Here is a 25,738-nt window from a genome sequence, read left to right as displayed (position 1 = left end):
TAGGTGAAATAAATACATGTAAAGCATATGACTTCAGCATGTGGGTATTACGTGCAAACATTTCTGCTCTCTGCTCGTCCCTCCTCCCTTCTCTGTCCACTCCCTGCCCTCTGTCCATCTTCTCCCCTTCTCTCTGTGTGTCCACCCCCCTCCCCTTCTCCTGTCCACAGCACAGAAAGACCTGTCCTGCTAGTCATCTCACCCCGAATGCTTCGGTAGTAAAATGATCCGAGATTCGGATCAAAGATCCGGATCTTTTCAATGATCCGATTCGAATCATCCGGATCATTGAAAAGATCCGAACTTCCAATCTCTAAAGCTAAGACGATAGGTCTCATGGCAGCCCTCCTATACAGGGGGCTGGCCAGTGTTCCTTTGTGATTGGGTGCCAGGGTTTAGGCTGGGAGCCCTCTGATTGGCTCAATGAGGTCAGGTGGGGCTGGCCAGGGTTCCCCTCTGTGATTGGTTGCTAGGGCTTCTGCTGGGAGCCCTCTGATTGGCTCCAGGCCATCTCCTTAGTTACAGCATTTCCAATCCGAATAGCCGCATTACATGGCCAAATATCTGCAGATAGGTAGCTGGGTTTTTACAAAAAAAAAAATCTGGAATCGATGGGAAAAAAAAAAAAAAGTCGGATATCTGGGTTACCCGGTATCCTGATGAGCAGCACTGCTCACCAGAGGTGTTGGTAATTATAGTCAGGCTTACCGCTTGAAGGCTTTATGAATTGACATTTGCTGACAATTTACTGACATGTGATGGAGGTAACTACAGCCAAGTTGGTAATTTACATTTTCTCATGTGGCAACAGCCTTTATGAATTGACACTTTGCCAAGTGCTTGGCAAAGTCTGCTGTTTTTAGCATTACCGCATGTGGTAATTCTTTACAAATGCAGGCCCTAGTGTTTTATGTCTTAGCATTTTAAAGCACTTTGGCCTCGATTCATAAACAGCAGTGCGATAACAAAAATCTTGTCGGGAAAATACCGCACTCGGTATTTTCCCGGTCTGTGTGCTAATTCATAAAGATTTCCCCAGCTGCACTTGGAGGTCGGTAAATTACCGCAGCCCATTGAGCGGTAGAGTAGAGCAGTGTCCCGATTCCCTCTTTGCTCTGCAGAAATGAATCACAGAGACGGCTCTCTCTGGCTCTCCCACTGATGACTCAGACAGATGAGTCACACAGTCTTTCCCTGCCTGCAGAAATTACTCACACAGCCGGCTCTTACCACTGATGACTCAGACAGATGAGTCACACAGTCTTTCCCTGCCTGCTGAAATGATTCACACAGAGGGCTTTCTGGCTCTCTCCACAGATGAATCAAACAGACTTTCGGATCTCTGCACTTTGCATTAATCAGAGCTGTCAGAGCTGTCGGTAACTTGTTAAGACCTCAGAGGTGTCGGTAACTACCGCCAGGCTTACCGCATGTTGCAGGCTTTATGAATTGACATTTGCTGACAATTTACTGACATGTGTTGTCGGTAACTGCAGCCAAGTCGGTAATTTAGCTCCCTGGTCGGTAATGTCAGCTTTTCATGCGGTAACAGCCTTTATGAATTGACATTTTGCTAAGTGGTCGGTAAAGTCTGCTGTTTTCAGCATTACCGCATGAGGTAATGCTTTATGAATGGAGGCCTTTATTGGTGGAACCATGTGCCATTTTGGCTGGGGATGCTAGGTATTGAGTCATTGGGAACTGCAAATCTCTTTAATAGTTATGCATGGGGAAGAAAGGGGAGAGCGCCAGCACTGCTGTCACATTCTTTTATTTCAAAATAGTTGGAAAGTAAATACATTGTCCGTACAAATTGAAAAGACACACCATATGTAGCAGTGAAAGGTGCGGAGGGTGCAGAGCTCTGCACCCACCGCATCTTTCACTGCTACATATGGTATGTGTCTTTTCAATTTGTACGGACAATGTATTTTTAACTTTCCAACGATTTTGAAATAAAAGAATGTGACAGCAGTACCGGCGCTCTCCCCTTTCTTCCCCATGTACACAGATCTTTTTGGCCTGAGCACGCTGAAGACTTTCAGTACATGACGCATACATCCTAGCATTGGACTGTGCTGCCCCCCTCCCTAGATGGTAGATGGTCTGCAGTGCCAGCATCTCCTTTTCCCCTATCTTCCTCTCAAAAATTTAAATAGTTGTGCATCATTGGTACATACCACCCTTACTGGTCTCGTTTTCCTTAGTTGGTTCTTTACTCCTTAGCAGTAACCTCGAGTCAGGCTTGGCTGGAAATCTACAGCTTGGTGGTAACCTAGAGCTGCATCCATGGGAGGAGGTGTATAATATGCAGGGCTGCTGCAGCTCTAGCAGTAGGATTTAGGGTCTAAAAGCTTGTGAAAAAAAAATTGCAGCTTTTAGACTAAAATCTGGTAGCAAGTGAGGTTAAAGCCACATCTACCCAGAGTGCATCATCCTATCATGCAATTGAAGAGCCAAAGTCAGATTGTTGAAAAGGTCTTATTTTATTCAAGCCATTACAGTGGACTAAGATCTGCATTGTTTGACCAAGATCTAGACTGTCTTCTGATCAGATTGATTGTCACAAGTGCCACTGCACCAACACACCCTACAGCTGCTGCACCCAGTAACCAGGACATGGAAGACCCAAGACCACCTGTTGGGGGAAAAAAAAAAAAAAGTCAGTTTAGAGATTAAACTTTAGCTACATTTAAGGGCTTTAGGAAGAAACTAGCAAGTTTCAAAATGCATTGTGCAATTCTGCAAAGGTGTGGTCACTAGATTTGTGACCCAGGACCTAGTATTTTTACAAGACCTGCTTAGGGACACAAGGCCAAGTTGCCCATGCCTCAAGATTCTGCCATCTGAAAGTTTGGCCTACTCTAGGCACTACTATAAGGGGTCTGCCCTTCTGGTTTTATGATGGACCTGCTGACATTGCCTCCACTTCAAACTACTCATACGGGAGAGAAACCTCATTTCATGAACCATACCTGCAAATGCATGGCAGCTCAGGTGTAAGTCTCTGGTAAACCTCACTAAATTACCTAAGTTTTGCCAGTGGGGTATACTTTTAAGCCAAGTTTATATTGAAGATCTGCAGAAGTTGCTTAGTTTACTCTAACAGTATGCACTTTGGGTCCTACAGGAGAAAAGCACTGAATGTTTTGTTGGAGCTAACAGTTCTGAAAGATGCTTTTAGCTGAGATCTGGACATCTGCCCACTGTAGAGACCCTCAGCCCAGATGTCCTGTCAGCTGACTGCTGTAGGAGCCTGGTGAAGGCTTCTGAGTCCTGACCAAACATTCCAAGATTGAATTTAGTAGCTAGCCCAAGTTCCTACAAACTGTTTTTGGAAGAGTTGCATACAATGCCTAGATTAGGCATTGGTCACAGGTATAAGAACCACTTGCTACCAAGTCATTTGATAGTCTCATGTCCATTTAAAGCCTATCACTGCAGTGGTTCTTAAAGAGAACCTGTACTGAGTAAAAATATTTAACACATGAGGTAACTTCAAATGAACATTACATAGTTACCTTGCCATCAGTTCCTCTCAGAAGCTCACCATTTTCTTCTGACAATAATCCCTTCCAGTTCTGACAATATTTTGTCAGATCTGAAATATATCAGTTGCTGTCAGTAAAATATTAGTTATAGCTGAGAGGAAAATTTATGTACCAGGTAATGTCCATGTTTCCCTATGGCTCTAGTGGGCGATGTTACAGTTTAACTGTGTGCTGACCAGAAAGCTGTTATGGGTAATGTCCATTTTCAAAATGGACGGAAAATTCCCCTGATCACAGTGAACAAACAGGACGCGGGAGAGGAGAAAAACACTGAGGAGAAGACTACATGGAAGTTAAGTATGACTTGTGTATGCTTATTTTGACTTTTAATTTTCAGTACAGGTTCTTTAAACCCTCAAGTGATGGCACCCCTTGGGATAAGGAGGCTGACATTCCCATGCACTGGTTGGGTTGTTAGTGCTTGGGGTGTGGGTGCTGGAGGTCAGATCAGTGAATAATAATAATAATGCAAAGCCTATGCATAAAAATGGCACTGCATTAAGATATGCTTATCGCTATTTATTGTAAGTACTGCATAATAGCACAAGGGAAAGAACAGTACACAGTAATGTTATCAATAGCGCTGTTCATATACCAAACAGCAGATGTCATTGTGCACAGTAGCATCATCAATAGATAACTTACATTAAATCCATTCAGTTTTGAAGTTTTGCTTATGTAACATGGGGTGGTTAGGCACCACCAGGGGGTGGTTAGGTACAGAGGGTTATGTGTGAATGCTAAATAAGGCTTTAATGTTAAATAGTGATAAGTGACAAATGGGATTAGCAGCAACACCGTGCGCCATTTTCAGATGGATCCACTGGAGGTGGACACTGGAGTCACCTCTGAGCATGGCTGCTGTGCCCACATGCCAGATGTGCCCCAGTATTGGTCAGCTCCTTCCCCAGTAGAAAAACCACTGCACCAGAGTTCCGCAGCAAGAATCTCTATTACTAAAGCCTCCCACCACTCATACCATCAGCATTTATACTCCAATACTCACCATTTGCACCACTGAAATCTTGGACAGCACTAATCTCTTCTTGTTCAGCATTAAAGATGACTGGTCCATGAGAAGAGGCCGTTGCAAATTCTTTAGCCATGGTGTCTGCTTCTCGCCCTATAAAAGACAAGTTTCAAGTCACTACTGAACTTTAAAATGACACTAGTGAACAATGCACCAAAAGTCTTACTTCTCCTTTGTCCACAGCTCACTCTGCAGGAAGTAGTGGTAGAGGGGACACATACAGAGGCACTGCAGTGGAAGAACACCTGTGGAGGAGAGAAGAGAAAAAAAAAAAGTTGCCATTTTGATGCAAAGAGAAGGCAGAGAAAGAAATGCAGATCAGAATAGAAAAATCCGGGTCTGTTAAAAATGGTGCCATTTACAGTTTTTAAAAAAAATGGTGCCCCATATACTGTAAATGCATTATTGAATGCTATTTTTCGTTTAAGGCTCCCTGCACACTGCAAATCCGTTTTCCGATTCCGTTTCCGATTTTCCTTGAATACATTCAACAGAAAAACGGATCAAAAAACGCAGCATGCAGTTAAGATTAAAAAAATCTGAATCGGAAGTAAAAACAGATTAAAAAGCGGAATCGGAAATGCATGCAGTGTGCAAGAGGCCTTATACTGTTAAAAAAAATGGCGCCGCTGTCCAAAACAGTAAATCTGGCACCATTTTTTTGGCTGACGCCATTTTTAACTAGACCCGAAAAATCAGCCTTGGTTTTGTAAAAAAAAAAAAAAAAAAAAAAAAAAGTTGTGGTGATCTGATTTCTGCATTCTGATTGATCCAATGCTTTGAGTTCTGCAGTTGGGGCTAAAGTGACAGGTTTTAATTCTGTAAAATCCAAATAAGCATCCCCAATCTCAGATTTGGAGTTTGGAATTTTCACCAAGCCACACCAGCAGGAAGTGTATATTATATGCAGCTTAGATCTGGAGCAACACACGGAAGCTTGAATAAGCAGTGAGCCGCTTTGAGTGCTTGTTACAGTGACAAGATAAGCCTTGCACATTAGTGGACTCACCTGGCAGGGATCCCAACCCATTCCCTCAAGGAACAATCTCTCGCATTGGATGTTTCAGGTAGTTTTTGTGGTGCTCTTGAATATACACTAGTTTGCCCAAGGCAGTCTTTACTGGCCAACTTAGCTTAGTTCAGTCTAGTGTTTAAGTAGCTATGCCCCAGGCTTGAGTAAAGCTATCTATATTTTATCTAAAGTTTAGACAGAAAATATAGCTGCAGACAGCTTCAATAGAATAGGATTATTTCTTACTGTGATACGACAGCCGCCATGTTTGTAAACATTACAGAGGCAGGCATATCAGCATCTGTGAAAAACCTAATCCTCCCCTCTGCCTCTGAAATCTGGCTAGTAATACCTCTCCTCCTGCCCAGACTGAGCTCCATGAGCCCCCTGCTACTGCCAAGGCTCTGAAAAACTGGGCGAGGCTTGTTTATAGGGAATTAGAATATTAAAGCAAAAACTAGTATTTGGCTTGAGGAATGCCCTATAAATAGGAAAGGAACACAATTATGCAAGGAGTAAAAAAAAAAAAAAAAAAAAAAAAAAAAGAAGTTCTCAGATCCACTTTAAATGCAGAAGATAAAGCTGGAAGTAGGATATACAAACTGCATGTGTGTTCCCTTTTCTGAGTCAGCCAGAGCAGGCAAGACAGGTGACCCACTAAAGCTGCTTTGCATTTAAGCAATTCCAAGCTGCAGTAGTGGAATCAGATTGTCATTCATAAAAAGCACCAATATACTAGGCAACACTGAATATGGGGAAGTTAGAATGTAAGGATACCTGTACTGTGTGGGTTATGGAGGCTGCCATAGATCCTGTAAATATTGTTGCCTGGTGCATATGAGAGATCATGGCGCGGGAGACTTGGGCGCAGGACACAGCCGGTATATGGCTTATCCTGCTGCTGCACAAGTCCAGGCTGTGTTTACTACTATTCTGCCTCCAGGCCGCCATGGATAGTAGGGGAATGATATAATTACGCTTCCAGCTATTGCTGGAAGCCAAACGGTTTTCAAAGCAACTTCAGTGCCGTCTTCAGACAGCACTGTAATTGTGCCTGCTATAGCCATTGTTCCTAATACAGCCTATGGTGGCGCCGGCTGCACCCAAGTCTCCAGCGATTGTTCGCTGTGTTCGTTGCCTGTTGTCCTGATGTCTTTGGCTTCAACGGTGTCTGACAAGTAGTGATGGGCGAACACCTGGATGTTCGGGTAAGTTCGCCGAACATGGCCGAGATGTTCGGCATGTTCGGGCTGAACCCCGAACTTTCCGAACATCCAGCTTTTGGGGGCCATATGGGGTCGCAGGCATAAGGGGGGAGCATGCCCCGATCGTGGGGGGGGGTCGGAAATTCCCCCCACCCCCTCCGCTAGCGCTCCCCTCTCTGCCCGCTTCCCCATACAAAAGTTTAAGCAAAGTACCTGTAGTGGATGGCCTGGCAGTGGGCGGCACTGTGGAGTGAGGAGGAGGAGTCCGGAGAGTGACGAGTTGAGGGAGGCCGGGCAGTTCAGCGGAAGTACCCTTGTGGTACTTCCGCCCTTTCTCTGACCTCACGCCCGCTGCCCGGCCTCCCTCAACTCGTCACTCTCCGGACTCCTCCTCCTCACTCCAGTGCCGCCCACTGCCAGGCCATCCACTACAGGTACTTTGCTTAAACTTTTGTATGGGGAAGCGGGCAGAGGGGGGGAGCGCTAGCGGAGGGGGTGGGGGGAATTTCCGACCCCCCCCCCCCGCGATCGGGGCATGCTCCCCCCTTATGCCTGCGACCCCATAGGGGGGCAGTATTCGGCCGAACAGGGCCCTGTTCGGCCGAACAGGGGCCCTGTTCGGCGGCCATTAGAAGTTCGGGGCGAACCCGAACTTAAAAGGCCGAACACCATCAGGTGTTCGGCCGAACATCACCCGAACAGGGTGATGTTCTGCAGAACCCGAACAGTGGCGAACACTGTTCGCCCAACACTACTGACAAGCCACATGCTTATTTCAGGTGTAATGCAAACATCTGATCTCCATGCTTGTGCAAGGTATAGCTAAAAGCATTAGAGGCAGGGGACCTGGTTAATTTGTATTCTTTAAATATGTTAACTTCAAGGATTAAAGGACACTTGAGTGCGGAGGCTGATGCATTTCCTTTTTAAAGAGGAGCTCCAGTGAAAATGTAAAAGTAAGTCATTTATACATAATTGTAAAAATGAAGCAGTCAGCATTTGCTGATTGTAAAGTCTTTTAAATCCCTGAATTATATGGTGACATTTTTACTGTTGGCAGGTGATGTAGCTGCTGCATGCTGTTTTGGCAGTTGGAAACTGCCATTTCCCACAATGCAACAAGGTTCACAGACAGGAAACTGCCAGGAGTACCACGGTCCTCAGAATTTCTTGTGGGAGGGGTTTCACCACACTATCAGCCATACAGCGCCCCCTGATGGTCTGTTTGTGAAAAGGAATAGATTTCTCGTGTAAAAGGGGGTATTCGCTACTGATTGGGATAAAGTGCAATTCTTGGTCACAGTTTCTCTTTAAAGTTGGTCCACAGAAAGGGTACCCAGCAAAGGGTGTGCAATCAGAGTTTTTTTTTTTTTTTTTTTTTTAAACTTAACATTACACTTGTACCTCAGAAACAGAGCTGAAGTTTAGTTCTGTCATCTGCCAGTTGAATTCATCTAGACATTAGTAATGCAGGTTCTCATTAACTGACTGGCAACCCCTGATGCAGGTGCATAGGTTACAACTGCATTGGAGCCCTCCCTCAACTGCATTATTGGCCCTCTATTGGTCCTGTGCTCATTTCTACAGACATCTTGAATAGTGGTAATCATTAAACTGCTCCATCCCCTTCTTGCACCTCTGACACTGTAGTTGGCCTTCACAGGTTGTGCTGTATCAATTATGTATAGTGTGCTTGGGGGCCTATAAGTAAAACTTGCATTGGGGCCCACAGCTCCTTAGCTATGCCACTGCTCAATCGAATCATGTGACAGAACCAAAACCTTAAGTATACTATGGAGGTCAACTCAAACACCAACAGTCCAGGTCCACTTTTAGTGACTTGGAGAAACTAGAACACCGATATTCTATCTGCAGTTACTTACCAGTCCATTAAGAGAAACTTGGCCACTTTGACCTACGAAGGTGAATGTGCTGACCACAAATCGCTGGTAGTGGTTTGGGAAAGGAACTGTCTGAGAAGCAGTTCCAACTGGGATTGGCTCAGTAAGGTAGTTGTCACCAGTGAAAGGGCAGCTGAAACAAGATAGAATTTTGCATTAGGACTTCAGAAACTCATTAATCCACTCATTGAGCCACAGAGACTCACCTGTTAAACAAGATGGGCCATTTGATTGTGTCAGTTGGGTCATCAGAACCAGTAGCCCAGCAGTTATCCAAGACCAGAACCAAGTTTGGATCATTCCTGTTCAGAATCCTAACCTCCACAAAGACTGGATCTCTGAGTACTTTCACCACAGGGTAGTCTCCAGCAGCATAATATCTACTGTACTGGCCATCTGTAAAGAGAGTGGGGTGTCATCTAAAATTGCACTAAAACAAAAAAGTTTAGCATGGATAAAGAATATAACAGTTGAAAATAAGACTGGTTATATAGCATTGCATCAGCTTGTCTGATTTGCATTTTGAGCAGAGTGGTTTGCAGAGCCAATGACCCTTTTATCTCTGCAGTAAGTTATGTAAGGCTGTCACTGATGTATAAGTACTCTATAAAACAGCACTGTAGCTGGCCAAGCCTGGACAGAGCTCAGAGAAGCCCTTTTGCATAGATCACTCCTCCTGTACTGGAAATATGAGACTCATACTAATGTTCTTTCTTAGCTCACATACAATTCACCATAAGTAATTTTCTTCTTCAGAGTCACTTAATACAGAACGCAAAACTTAGTTGGCTAAGCTTTTGTAGTCATGTGACTTGTCAGGTAGGTCATGTCTGGGAGGCTTCCTGCCATTTACAGAACAGGACAGAGTTTGGTGCTGATGTGCATCACCTAGATCAAAAAGCTTCTCAGAGACACTGGCTTGAGACTGCCCTTTCCATTTCAGTTGTACCTGGTCTACAGAGCTGTGACAAGGTCCTCCAGCACCCAAGGATGAGACACCAAAGTGCTCCCCTCCATCCCTCCACCCCAGCCGTCACACACCGATTGCTCTTAGACTAAGAGGGCCACAGGGCCCACAACCTACCCAACACATTAAAATCTAGTTATCTGGCTTGCAGTCACTGCCATGTATCCCCTTTTCTTTCTGCTTCAAACACAATTAGGAATGACAGCTGAATGAATTGTGTGCCCCCTACACTGCGCCCTGAGGCTGGAGCCTCTCCAGCCTATGCCTCGGCCCTGCTGGTCTATCCTGAAGAGCATGAGACCCTACCCAAGGATACAAGATGGCCAGTGGAGCCCAACAGGTTCTAGCCACTTTCCAGTTTGTTGGGAATTCTGCATAGTGGTAGGATTGAAGAATCAAGCATTTTAAAGTGAATGAATGATTTTGAAGGAAGGGGGGGGACAGAAGGTCTTAATGGACTAGTAAGGTGTTTGGGTTTCAATGCCACTGCAATAGCCATGACTATACTGAGCCTCCCAAGTCACTAAGCTCAATTCCCCAGCCAATTTAGTCATGGCCCAAGATGTGTCTGGTCCAGAGCAGGGACAAGGTCCTCCAGCACCCAAGGCTGAAACACCAAAGTGCGCCCCTCCATCCCTCCCACCCCAGCCGTCACACACTGATTGCTATTAGACTAAGAGGGCCACAGGGCCCACAACCTCCCCAACACCTTAATCTCTAGTTATCTGGCTTGCAGTCACTGCTATGTATCCCCTTTTCTTATTCCTCTCTGCTTCATACACAATTAGGAATGACAGCTGAATGAATTGTGCGCCCCCTCCTACACTGCGCCCTGAGGCTGGAGCCTCTCCAGCCTATGCCTCGGCCCGGCCCTGGTCTGGTCCCCATATCAGTGTTCAGTAGGGATGGTGGGAAGCAAATTTAGTTGCTGAATTTCATAGTCAATATTAAGATGCAACTATTTGACTGGTCCATTTTCAAGCTGCAGCAAACTTAAATTAGCAACTCATTGACTAACCCCTAGGGTTTACAGCAGTGGTCCTCAAAACTACAGCCTGTGGGCTAAATTCAGCTTTTCACTGGCCCCCTTCCCCCAAACAAAATGTACAACTTATACACAGCTCACTGCATCTACAAGTCGGTAGTCTGCATATAGAATCAGTGCTGGCACCACCCATGGACCATACTGTAGAAGCCAGTGAACAGTCATTTGCTGGCATCCAATTCTGCATCAGGTAACTGCTGTTCAACTGAATGGCAGGTTGTCACCTGGGTATGCTTCATGAAGAGGTTCTTTGGGCACTGCATGACTGAATGGCTGCTGCTGGGAGGTCTCCTCTGGGCATGATTAAGGAAATAAATGCTTAAGCCCAATCTACACGATACTTTTTATGATAGATTACGATTGGATTAAATCTCACATGTCTGATTGGGATTTGATTTGCAAATCGAATTGCATTGAATACCGACTGGACATGTTGGAGTTAATCGAATTGTTCTAAGAATCGTATTGTGTAGAGAATCTGTATTAAAAAAAAAAAAAAAAATTTTGCACAAAAGTAAACATACCAGTGCGTTAGGGGACATCTCCTATTACCCTCTGACACACTTTCGCCGCATTAAAAGTGTTTAAAAACAGTTTTAAAAAGCTTGTTTATAAACAAACAAAATGGCCACCAAAACAGGAAGTAGGTTGATGTACAGTATGTCCACACATAGAAAATACATCCATACACAAGCAGGCTGTATACACCCTTCCTTTTGAATCTCAAGAGATAATTTGTGTGTTTCTTTCCCCCTGTTCTCATGCACTGAAGTTTCAGGCTGCTCGTTTCTTCCTGCAAACAGCTTTGCCCTTGTCTGTAATTCCTCACTATGTGAAAGCCCAGCCAGCTCAGAGGATGATTTATCCAGCTTGTAAAAGATAAGAGAGAAGAGAGAAGCTGCTCTAATCTAAATAATACACAGGCAGTGTGCAGAGAGGGGCCTGGAGCAGGGAGATGCATCACAGAACCACAACACTGAAGAACTTTGCAGCTTTCCAGACACAGGCTGACAAGTCTGACAAGAGAGAGATAAGTTTATTTATTACAGAGACAGTGATAGTATAAAGTGCTGCAGTAAGCCAGAACACATTAGAATAGCTTTTGGAACTTGTAGGATGATAAAAAACAGGATGCAATTTTTGTTACGGAGTCTCTTTAAGATTTAAAGTAATGTTTTTCAACATCATTTTATGCATGTTCTGGTGCCCAAGCAGTCTGAAGTATGTTGACCCAACCCTTGACTGAAAGTTTGGGGAACTGTGGTTTAGACTAGTGAGTTGGAGGAGTAATGAGTGGACAGTTCTGCATTAGGGCATCACCCCATGCAGCAACACCCTCATGTTCAAGCCACAACTATTCTAGTGCCTGACCTGCACCTTTGTAAATAAGAGGAGGAGATCGCTGCCTCAAGTGCATGAGAAGCATGCCGATATACACAAGACTGAACATAGTGTGGCTTTCTAGCTGCAGCACAGTTATCAAGAAATGTTCTAGGCTGATCAGAAGCTGCTGGAAATACTTGTAGCATGCAGAACAAGCTTGGCAGCTCTAGTATGCAGGTATAGCCATAATCTAGTAGTGTAGAGGTTGCCATTGTCTAGCCAGCCATTGCAGGGCTCTTGTCCAGAAAGTGTCAAAGCCCCTAGTAGATGTGACTAGTGCTTTAAGCTATCAGGGAGGACACTAGAAAGGCTATATAGAAGATGTAGAAAGAAAGCCAGCCATAGCACAAGGACTTAGGACCATGCCGGCTTCATTTGTTTGGAGGTGCTCCATGCGGTGGCACCAGGGCCGGGTCTGAGGCATAGGCTGGAGAGGCTCCAGCCTCAGGGCGCAGTGCAGGAGGGGTGCAGAATTCATTCAGCTGTCATTCCTAATTGTGTTTGAAGCAGAAAGAAATAAGAAAAGGGGATACATGGCAGTGACTGCAAGCCAGATAACTAGATATTAAGGTGTTGGGGAGGTTGTGGGCCCTGTGGCCCTCTTAGTCTAATAGCAATCAGTGTGTGACAGCTGGGGTGGGAGGGATGGAGGGGCGCACTTTGGTGTCTCAGCCTTGGGAGCTGGAGGCTCTGGGTGGCACCAACCTGTGAAAGCGGGCCTGACCTTGTGAGTATGGTTTTGCTTCTATGCTACTGGTAAATACAGCATCTTTAAAGGCCTTGCAATGCCAGGAAAGTTCCCCAAAGTTAAATCATCCATGGCTTGGACTTTCAAAATTAGTAGTGAGGAACCGTGGGACAAAATTGAAAAACCAAATTACCTGGAGATATTCTCATTTCCAGGTTGAGAGGTCCTGTGGTAGATACTGGAAGAGGGGGTGGCAATGTCATTACTTCAACTTGCAGAGGAGCCACACCAGTGTCAGAATAACTGCAGCGTACTGTTAGCCTGGTTAAGGAAAGAGTAAGAAACGTGAGTAGCAAGATGAAATAGCTTCCGATCTCTTCCAAACAGGTGTGCACCCTCCCCAACCATCTGAGGTCCACCTACCTCATTGTACTGTCCCTTGTAATTGAAGAACTTTGCCATGCTTGTATCACCTGGGCTGCTTCAAAGTTATTCTCATACACCACTGAGTTGTCAGATGCCTGTTCAGAGGAGATGAGAGCTTAGAACACTTTTGGCAAATGCAAAGTTCCATTTTACACAGGTTAGGAGTGTTACAAAAAGCTTTAGCAATGTTGTGCCTCTGGAGATATATTGAGGTGCTGATAATATTAGGGAGTACATATTGACATATTCTATCATTTTTATGTCTGCTGTGTATCTTTCAGAGGTGGATGTCAGCCAGTATGGCTTGAAGGTATTGGCAACTAGCTTCCTGGAATTCTGTATAAAATGTATATTACCTATCATTGTCTGCTTCTAATTAGGAAACAATTAGACAGTTGCTGTGAAGCTTATACAGGTGGTCAGACCATTTTGTCTGAATAATGTCTCAGAGGGGTATTGTGTTTGGGAGCAATTGTCACCTGGACCGGCTGCAGTAGGCTTTGAAGCCAATCACAGGACATCCTGCTGCAATGTGAAAGCCTTAATCAATTGTCACCTGTAAACTGGGGAGATTGGGGGTTAACAAAGTCTTTTGTTGTGTGTGCGCTATAGGACACTGTTCACATGTGGATGTCAGATCTCTGGGAAATCAAATTATGTCTGAGGATGTTATTAAATCTAGTCCCCCCCCCCCCCCCCCCCATCCAAACAGGCTGGCAGCCTCAAGGCAAATATTGCATTATAAAAAGCAGGGGACAGATAGCTGACGTCAGTTCTCTTCTGACGGTAGCGGCGGCTGGACTCCCAGCCTAAGCTAGTGAACTCCTGGTCTAGCCAGAACTGTGTCCGTCCACACAAAAGTCCACGATTCTTCTATCTGGATCCCTTTATTTTGGTAAGCAAAATCGCTTTGTGTGTTATCTTTGTAACTTTTATCTTGTAACTATTTTTACTTTTTGTAATCTTTTTGTATGTATTACCGTAAGTTCTGCACTGTTCTATGTTTTTCTGGAATATTAAATTATTCAATAAGCTTGACTTCTGCTGTACTAAACTAACACTCATAGCCTAGAAGAGACTGAAGTGTAACCGTGTTTAAGTTTCATGCCTAATTGTACGCTTGAGCAACACTACCGTATGAAATTGTAATTGCATTGTGTGGGGGTGTTTGTCATACGTTGGCCTAAGCGTGCAGCTGACCCAACGTATGAACAACGCCAGTGCGAGTAGCGACAGCAGAGTGGCTAACAGTATCGTTCGAAACAACTGTTAGTGGGTCCTTGCTTCACAACAGTGTAAGATATCAACTGTGTGGGTGCGTGGCGTTCCCATATTTGGCCTAAGCGCAAAGCTGACCTGAATACGAAAACGCGGAGTGCGTGCTGAGGACTCAGAGTGGAAGTGTCTAGAGAACCGCTAGTGGTGGCAGTGAGAGGTGTTCTGAGGGGTCCCAGCCTTGTTTTAGCTTGACTAAGGCTGCTTCCCCTCTCAGTCTGGTCAAACCCGCAGTCGGGAACCGTATATGCAGGTGTGCCGCGGGCCGGTTCCTGACAGTGCCCATGTGTAAGCTAATAGGTTTAGCTTTTAATCTGCTAGCTCTGCATTCAAGAACCCATCAATCATGAAGTAATCACAAGACAAGCCTGTAGCAGGTTAAAGTGAACCAGAGAAGACTCATGTATTTGGAGAGCTATAGGATATATAGTCAGTGGGAACGTTAGAGAAGACACCTACCCTGCTCTGTTTTATCCTTTGCTGCTCAGCCTGCTTGTCAGCTATGATAAAATCCAACTTAGCATATGATGGCTTTGCTCAGGAATCAGAGCCTGACGGGGCAGACTTGGGCTTGAAAAGAGAAGACAGACTCCGCTGTAATGATTCCTGAGCAAATCCAGCCTGAATGCTCTGTCAGGGATTTTATCAGGGCTGATCAGTTGCTACAGAATCCTTGATAAAGCTCACCTGCATTTAGAGGTAGTCAATGCAAATAATTGTAACTTGAAAATTGACCAATTGAAGATTTCACCTCAGCAGGATTGTATTGCTTCATGTTAAAGCATCTCACTGACCATCACTAGCCTGCATTCCAAACCAGGAATTGGCACTTTATGCTAATATACTGTTAATAAAGGGCACCTTTGTACCTACAGCCATCCTTACCATGGCCTTTGAGAGATTAAGAAATGGGATATGGACCTCTGTAAAGACCAGTGTATTCTACTCCTGAAATATTAGCTCACCTGACGTCCAGCACTGCAGGAGACTGGAAACCTGAAACCAACGAATGAGCCAGTCTTCGTGACACTGAATGAGGGACAGGAGCTGGAGTCCACACCCACAACACTGACTGAGTCCAGGATCAGAGATGGGACAACTAGGTCCTTAGACATGACAACCACCACATTCCCATCAGCGCATTGTGCAGTCACTGCAACAGAGAAAAATAATGTCAGAACCATACAAGCACTGAATAGGTCATTTAAGCAAAAAAAAAGTTGATATGCAAATTCAGGAGGAATGGCCATTTAAAATAGAAACCCTGAGTTTTTTGATGTTTCACTGACCTGGCAACTGCCTTTGAGTGAGACCCACATTAGCTGGACTAAAGCACCATTACTTGCTAGCAGGGGTGTAGCTACAAGGAAAGCCCCACCCCCCAATGTTTCTACCCTTCCCCACCTCTAGTTACCTTCAAGCTTGGACCCCAGTTATAAGACTCAAAACAAGTGTGGCCATCATTGTCTACACCCCATGACAAGTTTAGACACAAAACACCTGATCTAAAAGATGGGCTCCTTATCAGAGGAGTAAAGTAGTTGGGGAGCCATGTTCACAGGGCTGCTACTTTGTAGTTATGCCCATGCTTCTTCTGAACCGACCCGGAGGAGTAGTGAAGCAGCTTGAAGTGTATGCTCTGCTTCACTGCAGTGTGGGCTCATTCAAATGGGGATCTATACTCAGAAGTCCTCGAGGTTGGCTTTCTAGGGGGTGTTCTCTTTCCCCTTAGCTTCTCCTGAGCTCACACTGGAATGTTACTACTCCTATGGGAATACTGATCTAGAGGCATTCCTTAAATTGTATTGAGCCATTTATTGATCTGTTAAAACCTTTTGTAACAATGCTTCTCTCATCCCCTTAGGGTTTTATAATTGAATATAATATACACTGCTTTGCTATAATGTTTTTAAATGATTTCTTATTTATCTTTTTAGGCACGCCGCGCTTCAGGACTGGTTGCCTAGACTACTAGACGCCAGCCCATACTCCTCACCGATACCGCTGTGCAAGATCGAATCAGGGGAAGTGAAGGAGGAGTCACCTGACTTCTTGTGGGCCAATCAGGCTCCGTTTACCAGACGCTCCCGAAAGGGAGACGTCAGGGACCCCTGCAGACCAATCAGGCGCCGCCTGTTAGACGCTCCCAAGAGGGTGACGTCATGTTCTGCCTGCAAATCAGCGGTTCGGGGCGGCGCTCTCTACTGGGCGCGCGCTTGGCGGTGGGGCGTTAAGGAAGTGCGGTAAGCCTATCTGCTCTCATCTTGGAATGTATATAAATCTTGTTTGTTGTCACTATAATTGTTGTTGCCTCTGAAGAAGCAGATTTGTCTGTGAAACGGCTGTTAGGCCTTGCAATCTTTCTGTCAGGGATCTTGGGGATGAAATAAAGGAGTTTTGTGCAGCATATCCTGCTGACTGGTGCCCGGATTTCTATTGTTCTATTTTTAATACAAGTTGATCTGTTGGATCCGGAGGCACATTCGATAACCCCTGCTACCCCCTTGGGGCTGCCTATCTGAGCATCTAGTGCCACCCTACGTGCCTTTCTTTCTACCATGCTAGGACACCAAGTGGAGTTTGTATGTTCCCATGTTTGGTTCAGTACTACAACATTCCAGAGTTTAATCTTACGCCATCTGTCTTCAAACTCAACTTGAGACATGAACTGATGAAGGCAAGTCCTGCAGAAATACTATGCAAGTTAACTAGAAACTGATGTTTATTCCTGGTCTGGGGAAAAACAAAAAAAACAAACACACTTTTGCTAAGAGATCCATTTATAGATTTACATCCTATAAAGCCTTTTGGGGCATGTTTGATAAGCAATCAGTAACACGAAGTATCTGCCCGCCTCTGGAATAGTGGAGAGTCCCAATCTCTTAGGAGGTCCATCAATTCTTCCTTCATAAGTCCACAACAGTCAAACTATTCCCAGTTAGGATGTGACCCTCAGATGTATATCCAATAAGTTTTATTGCACATCACTTGCGTTAGTACACAGCATACAAATCCAGCATGATGTTTCAGGTAAAGGGCCCTTTGTCAAATGGGTCATTTGCAATAAAATGTATTGGATATACATCCGTTGAGGGTTGAGTCCTTACTGGGAATTTGGCTGATAAGCAATCAGACCATGGATGTTTTCCTTGACATTCCCCCTTTAAGATTGATTTTTTAAATAGAGTATTCTGATCTTCAAGGAAGTTCTACTGTAGCTGCCTTAAAGTTCCAGTCAAAGATTAACTTCTTAAATGGAGTATCTAATCAGCAGCTGTGAGGTTGACCCTTCAGCTGATAGGAAAAGTTTTGAAAGTGTGGTAGGCTTAGGGCCTTTTTCCACTAGCCTGCGATTTGCTTCTGATCGCAAAGTACATTAAACGAATGGAAACTGCAGCAGAAATTTCCATTAGTGCGATCCGATTGCGATGCGATTTTTGTCAAAGCGCAATAATCGTCCTGCCGCGTTTTGTATGCGATTGAGCTGGACTATAATGAGTATAGTAGCTCAATCGCATGGTGGAAATTGAAACGTGATTGCGATCGGAATCGCGATCGCATTTCATAGTGGAAAAGAGCCCTAAGGTGTTTTATTCAATCTGGTGATTATAGTGCATGGTCACGGCCAAGTAGCCATCTAACCCCAAAAATGCAGACTACGAACCTGCCATGGTAAAGGCAGAGCTCACACTTCTGTGCATCATGTGAGCAAGCACCTTAATATAGGCCATCAACTCTGGTTGCATTAGGACAAGTGGGTGAGGTGTATTTGTATTGACTTGGTTGTCATTAACTCACTGTAGAAAAGCATTGGACCAACAATAAAGGCAACAGGAAAGGATGAATGTTGGTTTAAAGCAATGAGTCAAGCTATTAACCCAACAACTGAAGATGCCAATTATGCTACCAGGCTAATAAGTTGAATGGTAGGCAGCAGTTAGAATCCACCAGTCAGGCTGGGAGACTAATGGGTACACTCACATCCAATTTAGGCATCCCGTCTACCACCTTATGGCCTGATTTTAAATACCATTAACAGATTGAGCAAATAAGGTCTCATGAAAGTTAAACAGTATATACACCAACACCACAACTCACATTTGCTGCCATAGTAACAGGGGTTAACTGGGTCTCCTGATGTGAAGCAGCAGCCCACACTCTCGCAGAGGTCTCTGGACACAGATGTATTACCACAAAGAATTCTGTCTGTTCTCTGGACGGCAGCACAGTCCTGGTTGCTGGGGGCATCCATTTCTGGGGGAGGGGGAAACAAACACGTCAGTACAGAGCTTGTGTTGGTAGGGATAGCTGTAGGTCCAGTAAACATTTAGCTTCATGTCTGATGGATTTTTACTGGAACCCTCCTTTCCTTTCCTAACACCGACAGCATTAGAACTGAAGTTAGTACACAGATCAGATGCCTCCATTCAGTGAAGATGCAGTCAGTTGTGGCTGAAGCTGGCCTTACCTTTCTAGCTCTGTGAGGAAGCCCTGCACAAGACTGAAGAGCAGTTAGGCCAGGATCCACTATGAGAAGTTGAGAACTTGCAGGAGAGTGTGAGGTACCCATGATTTCCCAAATTGAGGAAGTGCAGTGTTTTCTGGAGGTATCATGATTATCTCTGCACCTGAGGAACACTCCAAAATGTTGAAAATTGAACCCATGCCCATAGAGTTCCACTGTTTTAGCAAGTGCTGCCAGTTAGACAGGCCTCAGTTGTATAGGACTAAGCCATTCTCAAAGAAGTGTCACGTGGTAGGAGAGCTTTAACCTCCCTAGTGGTGTTGATGGTTATTGGATGTGGTTATTGGATGTGGATAAACCGAATTTATGCTCTTCCCACTCTGGCCATCCACAAACCTCCCAGATGTGCATGTCACTGTTAACCACACTACCATTTGCCCTTCCTCTCAAGCCCGCTGTCTGGGTGTCACCCTGGACTACGCACTCTCCTTCACTCCCCACATCCAAAACCTCATAAAGTCCTGCAACTTCCACTTTTGTAACATCTGTAAGATTTGCCCTTTCCTGACCTCTGCCACCACCAAATTCCTCATCCATGCCCTCATAATTTCCTGCCTTGACTACTGCAATGCCCTGCTTTCTGGTCTACCTATGACCCAAATAGCCCCACTGCAGTCTGTCATGAATGCAGCAGCCAGAATTATCCACTCCTCCCATCACTCCACCACGGCGGCTCCCCTCCGTGAATCCCTCCACTGGCTTCCTATCCAGTGCAGAATCAGATTCAAGATACTGTGTCTGACCTACAAATCTGTCCACAAAACTTGCCCAGCCTACATTTCTGATCTTACTCAAAGGTACACACCTAGCCGCTCACTCCGCTCTTCCAATGAACTTCGCCTAACCGCCCCCCGCATCACCCAGTCCCATGCACGCCTCCAGGACTTCAAGAGCTGCTCCAACACTATGGAACTCCCTACCTCTGCCCATTAATCCAGCCCCCTCCTTCAACATCTTCAAGAAGGCCCTCAAAATTCACCTTTTCACTCTGGCCTACCCCCTCACTGGTGCTCTAAACCCACAGCTGATCTCTTGTCCCCTACCTCTCCCTCTAGATTTTAAGCTTTTGGGCAGGGACCTCCTTTTGTGTCCTACCTGATCATGCACCTCCATTACTGTACACCCATGCTATGCATCTGAGTGAGCTCTACTTGCCTAATCTCCATGTTCCCCTCCAGTGACTAAGCATTACCTTGTACTCATACTGTGCTGCGTGATCTGGTCTCGTATTCCTGTAGGTCACCCCTAAATATTGTCTGTAACCTAAACTAATGTCCAGTGCTGTAATATATTGGTTCTTTATAAATACATACAAATCATGCTGTGAACAGTATTGATGTGCATACACATCAATACTCTCCTGCACTGTGTACTAGACCCTTGCTTGACACATTTTGCTAAGTTACAGAAAAAAAAAAGTTATGAAAATAGGATCACTTTGTACAGAGAGATCCTGGGGAAATTGGACCACTAGAGAGGTCAAGGCCCTGTCATGCCACAGCACAGTAGTAGATAGTCCTGTGGTGGAAGGACACTGAATGAGGTGTGGTCCTGTGTGCATCATGGACTTGAGGGAATCTCTCAAGGGAAGGTATGCTTCACTGTACGGTTGCACCACAACAGTAACCTTTCAGGACCACTGGAGTGAGATTGTAGAACAATCACAATAGAATGAAGTGTTAAAGGAGCCTTATTCCAAATAACAAAGTGTACATAAGCTGAAAACCAAAGCTTTTGTAGCTAACATGGGGTAGTAAGAAAGCCTTGTTACAGGGCTGCCATTAGGCAGAGCAGCAGTCATGTGTTATCTCTGAAGACCTACAGCCTGGACTGCAGCCCATATGAGCATTTACCTGGAAGGTTTTGACACTGGAAGTCCTTCTTGTGGTAGCGGCGGTCTTTGTTACGAAGGACCTCTTCCAAGCTGATGGTCATCACACGTTTGTCATCCTGGAAGAGAAAGCTTATGGGTAGCTGAGACCATAACCTGCAAGCATGTGGCCTCAGGAGACAACCCAGAGACTTCAAACCTGGTCAGTGCACAAGACCTCATGGGTGCCTCACTATGAGCAAGTAGAACTGCTAGATACAGTAAAGGGATGTCTGTCCCACCATGTGCTATAATGCAGTCCACTGGCCAAAAAGCAAAGCCCAGGCTAGCAACTGCCAGATTAAAGGAAAGCTGATGTGAAGGATATATAGGCTGCCATTGTCCTCATCCCATCACTAATACTTTTAGCCATAGCCCCTGAACAAGCAAGTAGATTAGCTGCATGATTTCTTCGTGTGAGTCAATCCCAGAATCAGCTGGACAGCCAGACAACTGATATTGTTAAAAATTAACATGGCAGCATCCAGATCCCTCTCACTACAGTTTCCCTAAAAGGTGAAATATGGAGGCTGCCATATTAAATCTCCTTACTTAATGCATCTGATCATCTACTGCATGCTTGTTCAGGGCCTGCAGCAAAAGGGGCCTATACACTAGTTGATTTCAGTCATTGATCCTATAGAAATCTATTCTATCAAATCTGTGGCAGATTTTGATAGATGGATTTGATCTGACAGGATGGAAAATCTAGGTCAATCTGCTGCTGGCAGCAGATCGATGGCCTATAGAGATATATTGGATCTAATGGTCCAATAATGCATTTAGATCGATTTCCATTAGATTTAATTCTGAAATCTGCTATGTGTGGAACTCAGATTCCTTTCAGATGTGACTTGACAGGCATCTGACTGAAATCTGGTCGAATCTGCTGCAAATCTATCAGTGTATAGCCACATTTAAGGTGGCCATACACTGGCCCGATTTGTGGCCGTTTTGACAGATTCGATCCTGGGATCGAATCTGCCGCCAATCGTTAGCTACACCCGCCGATCCGATTTCCTCCCGAAATTGGATCAGTCAGTCGATGGCGCCGTGTGGGAAATTACCCTCGATCACCCGTGGGTAGGGAGCGCGTCGCTAGCGGCGGATCCGGTATACATTACCTGACGCTGGCTCCCAGGCATCTTCTCCGCGCTGGACGGCTCTGTTCCGGCTCCATCCCGGCGCTTCCTGTGTCACTGCAGTGACCAGGAAGTTCAAATAGAGGGCACTCTATTTGAACTTCCTGGTCACGGAGTGACACAGGAAGCGCCGGGATGGAGCCGTGCAATGCGGAGAAGATGCCCAGGAGCCAGCGTCATTTAATGTATACGGTGGGGGTTGGTAGGAGTAGCTCAACAGATTGTGATCGGTTTCAGGCTGAAATAGATTCACAATCTGTTTGCAGTAAAGGCAGCCATACGATCCCTCTGATCAGATTCGATCAGATAGGGATCTGTCAGCTGGTCGATCTAATGGCAAATCGACCAGTGTATGGCTACCTTTACAGTTAAAAGCCAAGTATTAGCAGAATGGCCAGGCAATGTGAATGCACCCAGATGTTGGCAGGAGATAGGTCTTCCAATGGTTGATGACTGGATAGTCTGCGGCTAGGATAGTGATATGGGGAGAGCAGTGAATCCATCACTACAAAAGGTTGGCGAGATGCTAGAAGGAGGGATATGGAGTGTCATATATACTGATTGCCTGGCCAGCCTGCTGATCTTTCATGCATTCATGTATGAAACAAGCATGCAGCAAATGCAGTCAGGAATATCTGAATGCTTGTTCAGGGTATTTGGCTAAATGTAATAAGAGGCAGAGAGGATAGCCAGGTAATGTGCATTGCTTAATAGTTAAGTCAACCTCCATATCCCTGTCACTTTAAGTCCTTTAAATTTGCAGAAGAATGGGACATAAAATAGCAGTAACTGCACTTTCTAGTCTGCAAAAAAGCTGCAGCATCTTACTTAGACTAGCTGCTCTCAAGTACAGTGACCAGATTTTTGTGGGTTCAACCTGGGACAGGTGGTGCGCTATGGGTGTGGCCATGACATTGTATGGGCAGAGCTAATGTAATGATGTAACAGCGAGGCATAAGAAAGCAGTGTTTCCGCCATATGTGGTGAAACGAGGATTTGCATCATTGGTGTGCAGAGACTGTGATGCTAATGGTATACCTGCCATAACTCTAAAGCAGCAAACATAGCTAACTATGACCATTAAATAATAAATGCAGCAACAGTTAAACAAATGCAATGTGGGCAACATTTTAGCAGAAACGCAATTTGCGCAACATTTCACCTGGAAAAAAAAAAAAAAAAAAAAAACCACACAAGCATTTACTCACCTGACAGAAGTCCTCACGCAGCCAGCCTTTGGCACGCTGCTCCCCGGATGATCTTGCTCCTGCACAGTCTCCCGTGCTGACAGGCAGGGCTATGGGAAGATTGTGCACGAAGCCCTGTGCTAGAGACACAAATAGTCTCTAGTACAGGACTTCGGCAGCCATCTTCCCATAGCCCTGCCTACAACTACGCAGGCTGGAGTGGGGCTGCAGGTTATGAACTGCCGCAGCGTCTATCAGATGCTGCGGCCAGTTCATTCAGTATGGTGGCCAGAGTCCGAGGCTAGGACATCCCTTGGCTAAAAGCGGGACACGTCCCATGTTGAGCGGGATGTCTGGTCCCCGCATCTCAAGCAAAGAATAGAGATCTGATGGGGGGGGGGGGGGGGGGGGGGAACACTCAAGGCTTATACTGTACCTCATCCTTCACATAGCAGCCACCATATTTAGCCCCGATCACCACAGATCCCTCGGAGTCCTGCCCCACCCAGGATCCACAGAGCGAGTCGTTTCTAACCTCATGCGGCTTTCCACTGCGATCTGAAAAAAAAAAAGTTACATATCAGCCTTAGGGAACTAGAGGTTTTAGGATTGCATTCTAACATGGAAAGAAACTCAGTTACAGGTAGTCAGGCTTATGAATGCCATGGATTCTGTGTTACCATGGGAACAAGTTAAAAAAAAAAACCAAATTGGACTTAGAATTTTTTTAAATAGATTTTTCTCAAAAAAAAAACACAAAAAAAAACAAAACACTTGTATAAGCAAATACAGTGGGCAGATGTGACAGAGGGGGACACTGGAGGCACAGGGGATAGAGATTGCACAGTGTTCCCACTGAACAGATTCAGGCTAAAGTGAACCTCCAGACTAAAAATCTACTCAGCAGCACTGAAAAGGCTTGGTGTTTCTTTAACAGTTTCACAGCATCAGAACTTTGTTTCTTACCAAAGCATCATTTTAGCTGCATTTCTTAGCGAAGCGCCATACATATATTAAAAAAAAAACAAAAAAAAAGGAAAAAAAAACAAAAGGAGCCTGGGCTTTTCCCTGATGCTGTGCAGAGCATGATGGGATTTCCTATGTTAATTATGTTGCTTAGCAACTAGGAGAGGTGCTCAGCACACAGGAACTGTGGCTCATGCTCCCTGTCACCTCCTTTCAATCAAAAAGATGGCTGCCATCATGAAATCAAACATTTGCCTGTTCTTTTAAAACAGTGTGGGTAAGAGATTATTTTAATTAACATGACTAATGTAACTTAATGACAGTATGTTTAGATTTGTTCTTAATGAGGTACTCCAGCCTAAAACAAACAGTCCCCATCTTGTTCCTTAACCAGGGACTGTATGTATGTATGTATGTATGTATGTATGTATGTATGTATGTATGTATGTATGTATGTATGTATGTATGTATGTATGTATGTATGTATGTATGTATGTATGTATGTATGTATGTATGTATGTATGTATGTATGTATGTATGTATGTATGTATGTATGTATGTATGTATGTATGTATGTATGTATGTATGTATGTATGTATGTATGTATGAAACAAAACTGGTAAAGATGCTTTCAAATGACAGATCTTTGACTAAGACACTACAGACCACAGGACAGATTGTTTTGTAATTGCTGAATTACTGAGCAAGTAGAAAGTTCTGTGTCCTCACTGGATACAGCAGGACCTTCTGCATTGTTAAACCACTCAGTACATCAGTGCTGCACTGCTGGGCACAGTCAAGAGATCCAAAAGTGAACCTTCCCTGCATTCTGTAGGCACATAACCTCTCATTAGGTCTCCTACATAGACAGTAAAGCATCAAACTAACAGATCATTATTAGTGATGGTCAAGTAGATGCAAATAACTGAATGAATTAAAATTTAATCAGCTTGAAAATAAACCAATCAAATCCTGCTGAGGCAAAAGTCAATTGGCTCATTATCAAGCTGCACAAATTTGCATCAACTCATATTTGCATCTACTTGCCCATCAACTAAGAGCTTCCACATCCCAATTTCTGTATTACACTTACCCAAAGTCACTAAAGTTCCTCCACATCAGGCAGAAGTTTGGTAATTTACAGAAAAAATATATGCCTCAGTTCACTGAGCCCTGCTTGGCAAGAGTGACTTACCAGCTGTACAGAAAGTCTGGCCTGCAGTGGAAACACATTTTTGGTCAGTAAAGTATAGTTGCAATTATAGGGCTGGTGCACCAGAGCACTTCTGTACCTTTTTAAAAAGCTTAGGGGAATAAAAAAAAAAAAAAAAAAAAAAAAAAAAAAAAAAAAAAAAAAAAAAAAACTGCACTTGGCTAGTATATTTCAATGGGCTGGTGCACACCAGAGCCATTCTCCAAACTCAGGGGCTGCAGCATTCAGATCTAAAGAGTTTCTGCCTAAATAGATAGTATAGGAAAGTGGAAACAATAGATCAGAGCAGTTTTCCAGGCGTTTGCTACAGAAGCTGTTCAGTATCAATACATGAAATCTGCTACACAAAAAT

The 25,738-nt window shown here is 44.6% G+C and overlaps 1 protein-coding gene across 2 annotated transcripts; it reads right to left on the bottom strand.

Annotated features, from left to right (window-relative positions):
- Window positions 1-2,467: 2,467 nt before the first annotated feature.
- Window positions 2,468-24,279, bottom strand: LOC137564467 (zona pellucida sperm-binding protein 4-like). 2 transcript variants are annotated; one of them, XM_068278364.1, is made up of 12 exons: window positions 24,174-24,279; window positions 23,644-23,765; window positions 20,862-20,958; window positions 18,582-18,737; window positions 15,449-15,636; window positions 13,206-13,303; window positions 12,976-13,103; window positions 8,906-9,095; window positions 8,682-8,832; window positions 4,748-4,826; window positions 4,558-4,674; window positions 2,468-2,638 (listed from the first exon to the last, which is right to left on the bottom strand). In XM_068278364.1, exons 3-12 carry the CDS (start codon window positions 20,941-20,943, stop codon window positions 2,499-2,501), a joined length of 1,329 nt encoding a protein of 442 aa, XP_068134465.1. In that variant the 5' UTR covers window positions 20,944-20,958; window positions 23,644-23,765; window positions 24,174-24,279; the 3' UTR covers window positions 2,468-2,498. The 2 variants fall into 2 exon arrangements, with proteins under 2 accessions (XP_068134465.1, XP_068134464.1); XM_068278363.1 differs by lacking the exon at window positions 24,174-24,279 and adding an exon at window positions 23,849-23,888.
- Window positions 24,280-25,738: the final 1,459 nt, after the last annotated feature.

This window comes from Hyperolius riggenbachi, chromosome 3, assembly GCF_040937935.1.
Source record: "Hyperolius riggenbachi isolate aHypRig1 chromosome 3, aHypRig1.pri, whole genome shotgun sequence".
Taxonomy (NCBI): domain Eukaryota; kingdom Metazoa; phylum Chordata; class Amphibia; order Anura; family Hyperoliidae; genus Hyperolius; species Hyperolius riggenbachi.
The sequence above is the reverse complement of the archived record's forward strand: the minus strand, read 5'-3'. Positions and strand labels throughout refer to the sequence as shown.

Excerpts from the sequence above, each read along its gene's own strand:
- LOC137564467 (XM_068278363.1), bottom strand. The coding sequence starts at position 23,873 with ATGGCATTCATAAGCCTGACTACCT. Across the intron at positions 20,959-23,643 it reads GCTGCTATGTGAAGGATGAG|GATGACAAACGTGTGATGAC; the intron begins GTACAGTATAAG and ends TTTCTCTTCCAG. Across the intron at positions 13,304-15,448 it reads CCTGCAGTGCTGGACGTCAG|GCATCTGACAACTCAGTGGT; the intron begins GTGAGCTAATAT and ends TCCTCTGAACAG.